A 13,962-nucleotide genomic window follows, 5' to 3' on the forward strand; every position below is an offset into this window, starting at 1 on the left:
ATATTAATAATTTTAAAATATCTGACCTATTAAATTTAATTTTTAATTCCGCCTCTAATCCTTACCACATTAGATGGAGCTGAGGGAATTCCATTTCCATTGGGCCTTGAGAAGTTAGCTTTTTAATCGAAGCCCAGGGAAGTTTGTGATGGACCTAATGGTTTGTCGTTGAAAAGCTTTGGGCTTTTTTCACTTTTAGTCAGTACCAGAAATTATTTATATTCGGTAGCCAAAAAAATTGTATAAAATTTATATAATTTTTACATATAATATACATAATGTAGATATATGTAAAAAAAAAAAAATATTTTTTGGCTATTATTTTGACAACGGTTATATAATGTCATTTTCCCAAAAGCTTTTGGAGAAGCAACAGCTCAACCCAAGCCACAATAAAAGGAAGTAGACAATTTTTTAAATATTAATTATTGATAAAGTGTGGATTATAGTACTTCTATGCAATTTTGAGGTATAAATTTTACTTTTTATAAATTAAAGAAGTGATATACAATCCAAATGATATATTAGATGAGTTTTTAACTTATATACTTCAAAATTGGTCATTCTTTTTTACTTAGTTGGTATGAAAAATTAAAATATACTTCCTCCAATTCTATGTACTTGTCATTTTATTCTTTGGCATATTCTTTAAGAAATATTAACTAATAATAAGCGTTACTTGACTAAATTGTCATTGTTCTTTGACCTCTCAATTTTTATATTTTTTTCTACAACATCTAATTACACCGTTAGTGATACTATTTTAATATTTTTTTTATATTTTAAACAAATAAATATTTTGAAACAATTATAATTAGCTGAGTCATTTTTTATAGAGAGAGATTTATCCTCTAAAGTGAATTTTATTGGGTGAATTTGGATTAGTCGGACTGCCAAAAAAGGAAAAAAGAATTCTATAATGAAATAGAAAAAGGTCATAAAATAGGAAGGTGTAGTGTTATTGGTCTGCAGCTGGAAAGCCATCAAATTAGGATAAAAAAATCTACCGGCCACTGTTACGTTACGCGCCGAGTCCGTGTACGAAATGCGGACACTTCCACTCCATTACATTATCATTTCATTTTCCGCGCAGCATGACTCACACACGACTTGTTTGACGAAATTCCCCTGAGACCGAGAGGCTAAAATTCCCTTTTCATTCCACCGACGCCATAAAATTCCTCTCGTTTTTTGCTTCCTTTGTTTTTCTTTTGCCCGAGAGAGGAAAATTACGACAGGAAATAATAAATAAATAAAAAGATGCAGAAGCCGAGGGATCGACGGTCAAGATCCTCAAGACCCATAACTATTCATAGCTTAGCACAATCTGGAGACGTTTTTGCCTTTCAAAAGTTGCTCAATGACAACCCTTCTCTTCTTAATGAACGTAACCCTGTTGTACGATCTCTCTTTCTCTCTCTGGCTTTATATATCTCTAATATTTGTAGTTTTTGTATTCCTGCAAGAAGCCAAGTTTGCACAAAGAAATGTGTATTAAGGAACCCCTTAGTTATATGATAATGCTTTATGTACGCAATTGGGAGCTACAACCCCCAGAAACTTGGGGCAAGATTAAGAATGCCAACAATGAATATAAAGAGGTTATATATATTAACATTAGCTGAAAAACATATGAATATAACAATATCCTTATGCATCTTCCACTTTTATTGGTTATTAGTTAAAGAGGAAGATGCAGGAGTTTTAGTTTATGGGTTCTGGATCACAATCCTTTTGCTTACTGGGTTTTGAATATATTATTTATACATATTAAATGAATTTTTTAAACATAAATACATGATTTAAGCCAAAGCTGTTGAGTTCTGCAGAACCCGTAGCTACAATGGTGGCTCCACCTCTGGATGCGTAAGGATATCTGTATCATTCAAATGTTGTTCTGGTTAGGCATATCTTTTCACTAGTCCCTAGGGCTTAATTCAAGTGGCAAAGATTGACGGACTTATGACTTAGGTCACAGGTTCGAGCCGTGCGCCATGTAGACTAAGCTTGGTATTTAAGTAGAAAAGGGTAGAGGAGAGGGCTTGTTATCCTCGAGTTTTGAAGGCTGCGATTGATCCTAATGTTTGGCCTCGGACGAATTTCTCGGTCATCAAAAAGAAAAAATATGTGTTCAAGTTGCTAAGTTTGATAATGGCTTATGATGGCCTCAGACCTGATTATGTCTACTTATGGTATTTAAGTAGAGAAGGGTAGAGGAGAGGGCTTATGCACAACTATAGACAAAATCAGCTTACCCGTGTTATACATATAGAGTATTGGTTATTGGATTTAGAAAAAAGATTTCTTTCCTTTTATATTCTGTTGAAAGAGAAAATCAAAATGTGCTTGCTGACACATAATAATGCAGTTGCTTTGGTAAATGGGTGGGATGAAGGTTAGCTAAATGGTTATTTGTTTTCCTGTTCAATAGAGTTAATTGTACTATGCTAGTGTTGTTTGTGACTGCAGGTACAGGATATCATGGTCAAATGCTGATATATAGCTTTTTATTTGGAGTTATTTCCTGCACTTTTGTTGTTTCATGATTTTAATGATTTACCTAGATATGGAGTTAAATTTGAGGCTAATATAAGTAGTACCTTGGGTTACGATGTCTTTGATCTTTCTTTATTTTAAGTTCCCTTAGGAATTTCCTAGAGAGAGGGAATCAAACAGGATACTGATGGTCTTATAAAAGTTTCAAAGACAGTTGGCTACTGATCATGTTTACCTGGTCATAGTCTTGCAGAAGTTAGATTAGTCGGTTGCTTGTGAAAAGTATTCTCCTTATATTGTTTGCTACTTATCTGGATGCAGATGGTGCAGACGCCTCTTCATGTTGCTGCTGGTTACAATAATGTGGAAATACTCAAGTTTTTACTTGGTTGGCCAGGCCCAGAAAAGGTGGAGTTGGAAGCCAAGAACATGGTACGTGAAGGAATCTATCAATTACATACGGTCGCATTTTCTTTTGGAGCTGACTGGACTTTGTCTCTTGTAACTTCTTGCTTTCTTCTTTTCTGCCTTCTGGTGTTAATATTTTGTGCATTGCAGTATGGAGAGACTCCATTGCACATGGCAGCCAAGAATGGTTGTAATGAAGCCACAAAAGTGCTTCTTGCTCATGGTGCTCATGTTGAAGCCAAAGCCAATGTGTGTATATTTACTGCTTCAATTGTGATTGGACTTGGGGCATGTGTTTCTCAATCTGTTTTGATTTTCATTTTCATGTGGCTTTTTGCAGAATGGGATGACTCCGTTGCACCTTGCTGTTTGGCATTCACTACGAGCCGAAGACTATTCAACAGTAAAGACATTGTTGGAGTATGACGCGAATTGTAGTGCTGAAGACAATGTACTATAGATTCCATTTATTCAAAAAGGATCATGTTACTTTTCTGGTCATTGCTAATTGTAGAATATGTGAAGTGCAGGAGGGCATGACTCCTATAAATCATCTCTCTCAAGGCCCTGGAAATGAAAAATTGCGTGAACTTCTCCACCGGTATCTTGAAGAACAAAGAAAACGTAAAGCCATTGAAGCATGCAGCCAGACCAAAGCTAAAATGGATGAACTTGAAAATGAATTATCTACAATAGTGGGATTAGACGAACTTAAACTGCAGCTCCGCAAATGGGCAAAGGGGATGCTCTTGGATGAGAGGCGTAAGGCCCTAGGGCTTAAAGTTGGTGCAAGAAGACCGCCCCATATGGCTTTCCTCGGAAACCCTGGAACAGGTAATCAAGTCTATATAATTTACAAAGAAAAGTATATTCCAATACGCACAGCAGAGGCGGAGCCAGGATTTAAAACTTATGGGTTCGGGATTCTAATCATTTTTAAGTTAGTGGGTTCTAAATTAATAATTTGTACATGTTTAATGAATTTCATCAAACAAATACAGAGTTTGAACCAAAGCTACTGGGTTCGGCCGAACCCGTAACTTGCTCTCTAGCTCCGCCCCTGACGCACAGCACAATGTTTTACCCATTCTACTTAAAGGAGATGGTGTCAAACTGTTAAGAGGAAGTAAATAAATGAGGTGAAAAAAACTCATCGAAAGAAAGCGCATACCTTGTAGCTCGTGGTTATGTCAGTGATGCTGTTGAATGCAGGATGTGTTTCAGTTTCTCTTTGCCCATTGATATTTGCCTAGCCAACTTATGTGTTTGATATATATTTCTTCTAGGTTGATTTCTTATATTTTCGTGAGGGTATACTATTACAGGAAAAACTATGGTTGCTCGCATTCTTGGAAAATTACTTCATATGGTGGGGATTCTTCCCACTGACAACGTGACCGAGGTGCAGAGAACAGATCTGGTTGGTGAATTTGTTGGTCATACAGGACCGAAGACAAGGAGAAAGGTAAGCTTTTTGTGACTGAAGTTTTTCCATATTCCCATAAATATTTGGCTTCGAGGTGACCAAGTCTAGGGAAAATCTGCAGATCCAAGAAGCTGAAGGGGGGATTCTTTTCGTTGATGAAGCCTATCGATTAATACCTATGCAGAAATCAGATGATAAGGACTATGGTTTGGAAGCACTAGAGGAGATAATGTCAGTCATGGATAGCGGAAAAATTGTAGTAATTTTTGCAGGTTACAGTGAACCAATGAAGCGTGTGATCACTTCTAACGAAGGTTTCTGTAGAAGAGTCACAAAGTTTTTCCAATTTGACAACTTTAGCTCTGAAGACCTTGCCAAGATTCTTCATCTTAAGATGACCAATCAAGCTGATAGTAGCTTGCTATATGGGTTTAAGTTGCATCCTTCATGTACTGTTGACACTGTTTCATCACTTATCAAGGACGAAACCACTGAAAAGCAGCGCAAGGAGATGAATGGAGGTCTAGTGGATCCAATGCTAGTTAATGCAAGAGAGAATTTGGATCTCAGACTCAGTTTTGACTGCATAGACTCAGACGAACTATCAACGATTACTTTAGAGGATTTAAAAACTGGTCTTCAGTTGCTGTCGCAAACAGGAGTTGCAGCTTAGTTCTGACTTCTTTCCAAGCCAAATGGAGCGCAGAACCAATGAGTTGCCATAGAAGTTAATCAAGTTATACGTGACTTTGTGAGAAAGTTATAGAGATTGCCATATATTGGTGGCGTCGACCTTGTAATGGATACTAGCTAGAGGTAGATTAGCTCAGGCCTGCAGGTCTGTTGTCCGCGGATTACTTCCTCATGAATTTCTCTCTTTTCGCATATTGCAACCTTGTATTAGTTAGTTCATTAAATTTGTTAAATATCCATTTAAATTCTTCATTGTACTTGGGAAATTCTTTTTGTACTTTTGTTATAGGTTGCTGGCTGTTGCAGGTTGGACAAAAATTATTGTACTGTACTAACTAATCATCCTTATATTGTTCAGCGACTATATATGTATTATCAGGGTTCCATCTTGTCTGCTACTGCTAGTGATACACAATGACAAGTTTAGTATTTACTTTTAAGAATTGCCAATAAAATAACATCTCAAATAAAAAAAATATACTATGAGTTTAGTAAGTCTTAGCTTGTGAAGCACCCAAGATGTGGCCCAGTGGTTAATGAAGTGGGTGAGAACCATGAGGTCTCATGTTTAAATTCCAGCGGAGGCAAATACTAGGTGATTTCTTCCATCTATCCAAGCCTTGGTGGATAGAGTTACCGAGTTGCGCGCAAGCGCATTTGATAAAGAAAGTAAGCATACATATCATAATCACGTATTTTAAGGTAAAACATGTATCTCTATAATTGTTTAAATATTATGTTTCAAGGACGGATAACCGCTACTATTTTAAAGAAAAATTACAAACTTTAAATTATCTTTAAAATAAATATATTTATATGTTGATTCTCATATTATGGATAACAGATATGTCAGTACTAATTTTTAAAAAAAACTTACACATCTTAAATTATCTATAAAATAAATATATTTATATAGTATTAATTTTCATGACTCGATCTCGAGATTATTAGTTAATGATAGATCCATCCCATCATAATTTTGGTATTAAATTGTTGAATTTAGATGCATAAAGATCGATAAGGATGCCATGTTTGATGCTTCAAAGCAAAGAAGTGTGAGAAAAAGAAATACACCTAGTTTTCGAAATTTCCTTATTTATATATATATATATATAACCGAGTAATAAATCGATAAGTAACAAAAAATAAATTAAGCTCCGACTTCCCGTGCAACGTAGCCACAACTCGAACCAGAGCAACCGATTTTTTCATCACTCCCTTCTTCACCATATCCTCGTTTTCCTCTCTTTCTCTCTCTAGAAGAGAGCTATGGTTCAAACTTCTCTCTCTATACTCTCTTCAACATCTCCATCTCCATTTCCTTCAAATTTCAACTCCGATTCACCTTCCACCTCGTTTCATTCCTTCCGACGAATTCCTCGTTTTCCGAATCTCAAGGTCTTCTTATCGAAGCAGCAGCTATTGGTCGATAATAATGACTCGGCAGAGCAATTTTTGGGGAATAATTCGATTGCTGATTTCATGAGGTTTAAACAAGGTACTAGCGCCGATGATAGAGTTAGCACCGCTGAGTTGCAAACCGCTGTTGTTACTTATAAGAAGAAGTTCCCTTGGTCTCTTCTTCAACCTTTTCTCCAGGTAAAATAAAATGTTTCGAACTGAACTTTCTGGAATTTTCAGAGATTGTGTGTGCGCGCGCGCGCGCGAGTCTGTGTGTATGTATGAGTGTGTGTGCGCGTACGCGAGTGTGTATATTTTGTGAGGTTAAAAACTAATTTACACAATCGGGTCACTTAAAAGTCAATTGTAGGTAATTCAATTTAATAAGCATTCATTCATAACCTACACGAAATGGTAAGTAACCGGATAGTGTAAAAATCATTACACTGTAAGTCAGTGCATATAACTTAAATCCGTATCTTATTTAGTTTAAGTTATATACACCATTAGTATAAGGATTTTTTCACAAAATTAGGTCACCTTTGCATGTTGTAGCAGTTAACGTGTCTTAATTTCAAGTCTACAAATCCCACATTTTACATTATAAGGTAAGCGGCTTACTTGTAGATTTATTTTGGGTGACCTGATGGTGTAAAAACTTTTTTGCATTGACTGTGTATTTAGGACTTCGATGTGAGTCATATTGCAAATGAATTGAACATTTGGCTATGTTTGAGTTTGGTTTTGAAGTTTGATTGTGATTTTGAAATTTTGATTGTGTAGGTTGATTTGGTGTCGACAATACACATTGCTGATAAAGAGTAAGTTCATGTCCCTCAGAATCCAGAAAATATTTTTTGGAGCTTGATGTTATGTTGATATGAAGTGAGATTATGTCTATTACTAGTCACTGGCTTCCGTGTAAAACTCCAGATTGAGTAATATGAATTCACCGTCAATAAATTGAAGAAGCTAAGATTATGTTGATTTATGATGGTTACTCTTGAACATGGTAGCATCTATGTGGTATGTGAAACACCAAAATGTGAGAATTAAATTAATCAACATTTCATTTATTTAAGACGTTTAACCTAAAATCTGATTATTAGATTAGTCAGTTAAATTTATAGAATTAGGCTACAAGCAATTTGAATTAAACCAACAGTATGATTTTTTTTTCTAGTAATGAATAAGAAAGCAATAGAACTACATAAACAAAAGTAGTGAAATAAAGTAAAGAATTTCTTATTGAGCAATCCTTGGTTGAAGAAAGCTGTTGAACGACGCTTGTAATTGAGAGAAAGGTGTGCAGTGATTTCTGTATGTTAATAGTATGAGTAGTAGAATGAGAATGGGGGTACAATCGCGGGAAAGGGGGGATATTTATAGTACAAGCTAATTGTAACTGCCCCTAGAATCTAATGTTGATGGCAACTTTTTGTAAAGGCAAGCACACGAGACGTTAGGAATTAGAAATGCGTATGATAAACAGCTAGTTATTAGTCTGCACAACTCAGATTGTATGAATGAAGAGTAATAGATTGGATAATGTTGCTCATTTTGTAGTTTCTCTCAAATGGTGATGAATAATGTCAAAGTGGTAACTGTGTTACCCTATATTTACAGATTTTTTGCTATGCATTTAACGATTATAATATGGAGGTGAAATTCTGAAGATTCTGTTGTTAAATCTACTTGTCCTTTTGTTTGGTGATGTGGTAAAGTAAGTGCCAAAAGGAATCCATATTTCCCTCTTATGTAGTGTGGATAACAAAGAAGCTTAGTAGCCATGGCTTGAGCTAGACAACAACTACAACAACGAAGCCTCAATCCCAAGTTAGTTAGGGTAGGCTGTGTGAATCCTTACTATCTGTTTTGCTCAATTTGAAAATTCTTGAACACTAGAAGTTCTATACATTTTCTACTAACATACATATCTCTAATAGATTAAAAGACTCTTAGGAAACATTGAATCTAACATAAACTTACCAACAATGAATTTTTCCTTCTATTGTGTTCTATTTCTTGCTAGCATGGATTTTAAGATATAGAGGAACTTCATTCCATGTGATTTTAGGTCTATGTCATCCCCTTTTAATACCTTTTCATGGTTTACACCTATAAACCGGTGCTTTTGGAGGGCTACTTATAATATGACCAAACCATTTCATACGACATTCTTTGATTCAAAAAGGGTCCTGATCTATGTCCTATTGAAAGTTGTCCAAAAGGAGCTTATTCATTTCCTCTTTGTACATTAGATCCTTGAATGTAGGAAATCAGATGTTGCATTTGTTGGGGCCTTAAAGAAGGATGGCTAGTTACAACTACAACTATTCACATAAGGAATTTTGTACTACAAGTCTTTTTCCTTCTATTCGGATGTTTTTTGCTAATATATATGCTATACCTTTTATTTGAATGGGGTCATCTCTAATCTTGTCTAATTGTGTGTGACCATCTCATAGATCCCTGAATGCTATTTATATTTTTGTCCTACTTAGATCCTTGGAGTTGTAGACACTTCATTTGATACCCAGGTAATAATTGGAAAACATATTGAAGTCACACTTGTGGACGGCGGCTATTCAGTTAATTCTCTTCTTGCGAACAGAGATCAGATCCCGGGGTTGGGGGATGCTATTTTCTTTGACTTCTTCTTTGTCCTTTTTAGATCCTTGAATGCTATTTATATTTTTTTTTTCATCACTATTTTCTTATTTCTCACAACTTATTTTTGAATCATAAATATTTGAGCATATCAGACATAATCTTCTTTTGGCTTCCCACATGGTGTCCGGTATCTCCGTTAAAGTTTCAATTAATATGGATTCGCGCGTTAGGCCCATTAAAGGGGGAAGCCGAGAAGCGTTACCATGTTTTTTTTTCCTTTTCTCGAACTCCTCTGATTACGGGTGGAGGGATCATATCCATCTTACCATAATCCTTGGTGGTTATATCAGACATTATACTTTTGTGTTTAATACATTTAACTTGGTTTAAGTTTTTGATCTTTTTTTTTTTTTGATGAAGATAGAATAAAGTCTTTGGTCTTCTTCTCTTTCAGGCATTCTAGTTTAGATATTTTTTCTCCACTTCATGCAGCCCTAACTTTTGGCACAAGCCATCTAGGGCTTTACCTTGAGCTTTGCTAACAACCTTTTAAGCTTCTCGTTTAGCTCTCTTATACTCTTTAAAGTCTTCTCTGTCTTCTGTTTTTATAACCTTTTGATAGTACTCCGTTTTCAATTTAATAACTCTTTACACCTTCTCCTTCCACCCCCACAATTCATGTGGTCGAGGTCATAGGCGCTTAGACCCACCTATGACTTCACTTGCTACTTTCTTTATTCTACTTGCACTTCCTTTTACTGGGTATATACCTAACCTTCTAGGTCCAATGCTTTCTCCTTCTGTAGCTTTTCCTGAAAGGCTAGTTAGTTAGTGCTTCTTGGTTTGCTTGGAACTCGTTTCTTCTTTTAGCTTCACATCGGGGACTACCAATCTATCTCGGGTGCTCAAGGCCTCTTTCATAACATTGAAGTCCTTACATGTCGCCCTTTGTGTGTTCTGGTAAGGAAAAAGTCTATTTAACTACGATTACCTCCCCCACTAGTGGGATTACACTGGGTTTGTTGTTGTTGTAACTACGATTACCTCCACTCTTAAATGTGAAGTGTGATTTCCTCTTCTTAAAATATAGTTTAGCTAAAATTAGATTATAAACTAACTTGGGCTAGACAAAAGGACTGAATTGGCTTTGGCAATGCGTCAGGTAGCATCCTTTTCGTCCTCCTTATTGAGTTGGTACTAAAGTTTCCTTTGTGGATTTCTACATATTCCACCTTGTATTTTATGGTCCCCTTTTTACCTACGATCGCTGATGAATGTACTATTATCTTTTCTGAAATGTAGTTTGATATTCAGTTGATTACCTGCATCATTAGTGGAATACAACTATCCAATTTAACCAGGTCTTCTTCTGGCAGAGCTTTTTCATGAACGCTCTTGTCAAATTGAAAATCATCCTTTCCTTGTTATGCAAATCATGAATTGCTAACTGCTTCAACTGAAATTCCTAATTGGTGTGGAAATCCCAAAGTGGGAACAAGTGTGTTCCTGTCTTATTGAAGAGTTGTTTTACTGGCACTTACACTTCCTGTGTTGCATTGGCATCATGCTTTTAACTTCTTTCAGCTAATAGATTCTCATTTCATTGCTTCCATAGAAAACTGTGGTTAGAAATTGGGTAATTATTGTCAATTGAAGAACCGTCCTAAGGTTCATTACTTAACCACATCAAAAGATAGCCGCCATCGACTTTGGCCGAATAGGATAGAATTAATCATCTTTTCAGTAATTAGTTAACAGTTCCATATCTCCGTGAATCAGTTTTTGTACAGACTCTGATTGCCTATATGGCACTAGCTTCCATCTTGATTCTGTCTCGTGGTCATGGTTATTTAATTTTTTTTCTTAATGTTTTATCTGATATCTTGATGTGTATTCCTGATAGAAACATCTTACTAACCTCTATTTCTGCATCATGCTTTTTTGATGTTGGTCTGACTGAACAGTTTGACTTTGATTAATGTTGTATTTGCAGGTATTTTGCTGCCCTACAAAAAGAACTTGAACCATATGATTGCGTTCTCTATGAGATGGTAGCCAGCAGAGAAAGTTTGGAGAGTAGAAGAGGTTCTAGTTCTCTTTCTAGAAAGAAATTAAAAAGCTCAAGATCACGGGGATTTAATATTATTGGATTCATCCAAAGGCAGATGGCAAGATTTCTCACCCTTGATTTCCAGCTAGATTGTCTTGACTACGAGGGTGAGAATTGGTACCATGCAGATCTTGATTTTGAGACCTTCAAGTTACTCCAGGTAGTCTATGTGATAACTTTGCTGTTAAGGCCATTACTTGTTAAACGAATTGCTGATATTCAAAATGTTCATACACTTTTGCCTCTCCCTCACTTCCCTTTGCTTATTTTGTTCAGTAAACGACAGTTGATTTATCTGTATTATGTATTATATTTTTGGTTCACGTATGTTTGGTGTGTGTATGTATATATTATTTATAAGGTTGCACCTCAGACCAACATTTCTAGTTTCTTTTTTTTTAACTGTGCCAAGTTTTCTTCCTTTTGTGTTCTCTGCTCACATGACCCGAAGATTTCACCAAGTTGTATGTACTTTTCAGCTTGAAAGAGGTGAGAGCTTCTTCACATTTGCCAGAGATATGACACTTAGATCAACAAAAGCACTTGTGCAACCTACAATTCCAGAAGATCTTGGCCCTTGGAGATCCAAACTTCTATGGGCTTCTCGGGTGCTGCCGATGCCTCTTGTTGGACTTCTTATCATTGGAGGTGTTTGTGCGGATGTGAAAAGCCCGGCATCTGAATATCCTGAACTAGAAGCCTTGTCCAGACTTGATTTTGGTGCTGCAATAAAGGTCTTCCTGGCAAAGCGACTAACATCCGAGTAAGTTTTTTGGCAGTCAAAATTTAGTTTTGGTTTGCAGCAGGCTGGAGTATTTTATTGTTTTCTGCTTTATTGATTGAGAATAAGAAGTTGTGGCTAAGAAACACCTCCACTCTATAATATTTTAGTATTCTACTCATATGAAGTTTAGATAGGAAATAACAACTATGAATGGTCAAATAATTTAGAGAGAAAAACGAACGGAAGTTGTTATCTGAATCCATTGAGTGTAAGAGTATGTATGAATAATGAAGTAAAACCAACCACAAAAAAAGAAAAAACGAACATTGGGCTGTTTAAGGAACACCCTATCTCCAAAGCAGATGTTATCCATGAATGCAAGCTCATATCGTACAGTCTATAAGTTTTTGCATCAACAGAGAGGATAATCTTGCCAGATTATCGTTTTGCCCCACACTGATATTGTTTACCTTTTCCTCCATCGGATCTTCTGTGTAGTGTGCGTTTGCAACTGCCTCTTTTCATTTACTAAAGTAATTACCCCTTCCCATTATACATGTAGATTCACACAGGTCACAGCTGATGTAGAGGCGGAATCTGTCATCATCGGAGAGAGAAACAAAGCTGCATTAGAAGCACTTCAAAGAGCAATGGACGAAGGTCATAACAAGATTGCTATCCTTTATGGTGGTGGGCACATGCCAGATTTGGGACGGAGGCTGCGAGAAGAGTTTGACCTTGTCCCTTCTCAGGTACAGTGGGTAACTGCCTGGTCCATAAGGAACCGCGACCTAACAACCAGTTCACTTCCTTTCTTGAAACAGATGGCAGAAGTTTCGGGCTGGCCTCTAAATCGGTATCAGACTTTAGCCCTGCTAATTTTTTCTTCTGTTCTTGCATTGGATCTTTGGTTTTGGGAACTCTTTTTTGGCACCACAGCTAATTGGATTTCTCATGTTGCATCAGACATTTCTCAATATGTTCATCTGCACAATTGATGTAATTAAATTGATTGAAACAATCGGATCAATAAAAGCCTTGTGTACATATTTTACGATTCTATTGTTAAATTTTATTTACGAACAGTTCTTTTCTCTTGAATTCTTGCTTTGATTGTTATTTGATCATTTGCTATTATAAGGTTATACCCTTTATTGTTGTTTGGCATCCGTAGTATATATTTGTACAGCGATTGTTCGATCACTGGACCAGGTGTAGAATTCTATATTTTCAATTGTCTCAGATAGTTTATGTTGTTCATGTATGTACCTAAACTGTACTGTACTCTATTCATTGTTGATTATATATACACTACACATCTGCAATAAAGAGATTGTGATCATTTAAGTTCCTCTCTTGCCCTCCACCAAAAAGAACAAGAAAAGGTAAAAGAAAGAAAAGAACCCCATCTTGCTAACCTTCAGGGTAGATGAAGATTGAAAACGACCAAAACAACATTAAACTGTCATCTAATAGTAAGAAAGAAAACAAAAATGTTTTGGGACCTACCTAAATATCTACCTACCTAGATACAAAAATCACACGATGCCAACAAGAGTTCGTAAAAAAATTTTTACAAATTCAACATGTATTATAATACGCATGAAAAAGTAGATATAGTCATAAATTTGTGTTACATGACCCCAAAACACAAAAAATGAATCCACAAGGCATGCGAAGCAACGAGTATCGGTCATAAGGTTGTTTCCTATAGACCTATAAAATTCCAGATCAATCAAAGTACGTCAAAAAGTTTTACAAAATTAGCATTTGTACTGTCATGGGCGGCTTTCCAACCATGCCCTATGACCCCTTGGACGCACCCTATGACGTCCTGGCAAGCCTCCCGACGCCTAGCGCCATGGTCGGCCTTGTGGTTTTAGTTGCGCCAAGTAAGAAGCGCGCCTTTGTCGCCCCACCGATAGCCCTCGCCAGCGCCCAGCCGCAGGCAGATGCCAACAGCGCCGCGCGCGCAGACTCTGATGCTAAAGACAAGGTTGCTGCCAACGGACTTGCTTATACTTTGTAGGAATCTAAGTCATTTTCTTTGTAAATATAGAGTAGTTTTATTTCATGTATTTCCATTATGTC

General features: G+C 36.4%; 2 protein-coding genes across 2 annotated transcripts; both read left to right on the forward strand.

Annotated features, from left to right (window-relative positions):
* Positions 1–961: 961 nt before the first annotated feature.
* On the forward strand, positions 962–5,438 carry LOC107829695 (uncharacterized). The gene is made up of 7 exons (XM_016657162.2): positions 962–1,398; positions 2,818–2,928; positions 3,055–3,153; positions 3,245–3,355; positions 3,435–3,738; positions 4,230–4,369; positions 4,452–5,438. Exons 1-7 carry the CDS (start codon positions 1,261–1,263, stop codon positions 5,001–5,003), a joined length of 1,455 nt encoding a protein of 484 aa, XP_016512648.1. The 5' UTR covers positions 962–1,260; the 3' UTR covers positions 5,004–5,438.
* A 717-nt stretch (positions 5,439–6,155) lies between these two features.
* Positions 6,156–12,972, forward strand: LOC107829694 (uncharacterized). Its single transcript, XM_016657161.2, has 5 exons — positions 6,156–6,622; positions 7,208–7,245; positions 11,031–11,307; positions 11,627–11,910; positions 12,434–12,972. Exons 1-5 carry the CDS (start codon positions 6,293–6,295, stop codon positions 12,867–12,869), a joined length of 1,365 nt encoding a protein of 454 aa, XP_016512647.1. The 5' UTR covers positions 6,156–6,292; the 3' UTR covers positions 12,870–12,972.
* The last annotated feature ends 990 nt before the right edge of the window (positions 12,973–13,962 follow it).

This window comes from Nicotiana tabacum, chromosome 21 (genome assembly GCF_000715075.1).
Source record: "Nicotiana tabacum cultivar K326 chromosome 21, ASM71507v2, whole genome shotgun sequence".
Classification (NCBI taxonomy): Eukaryota; Viridiplantae; Streptophyta; class Magnoliopsida; order Solanales; family Solanaceae; genus Nicotiana; species Nicotiana tabacum.

Bases quoted from the DNA above. Each gene is read 5' to 3' on its own strand.
- LOC107829694 (XM_016657161.2), top strand. From the start codon at position 6,293: ATGGTTCAAACTTCTCTCTCTATACTCTCTTCAACATCTCCATCTCCA. The intron at 6,623-7,207 runs GTAAAATAAAAT...TTGATTGTGTAG, and splicing joins TTCTTCAACCTTTTCTCCAG to GTTGATTTGGTGTCGACAAT. The intron at 11,911-12,433 runs GTAAGTTTTTTG...TTATACATGTAG, and splicing joins GCAAAGCGACTAACATCCGA to ATTCACACAGGTCACAGCTG.
- LOC107829695 (XM_016657162.2), top strand. From the start codon at position 1,261: ATGCAGAAGCCGAGGGATCGACGGTCAAGATCCTCAAGACCCATAACT. The intron at 1,399-2,817 runs GTACGATCTCTC...ATCTGGATGCAG, and splicing joins TTAATGAACGTAACCCTGTT to ATGGTGCAGACGCCTCTTCA. The intron at 2,929-3,054 runs GTACGTGAAGGA...TGTGCATTGCAG, and splicing joins AGTTGGAAGCCAAGAACATG to TATGGAGAGACTCCATTGCA.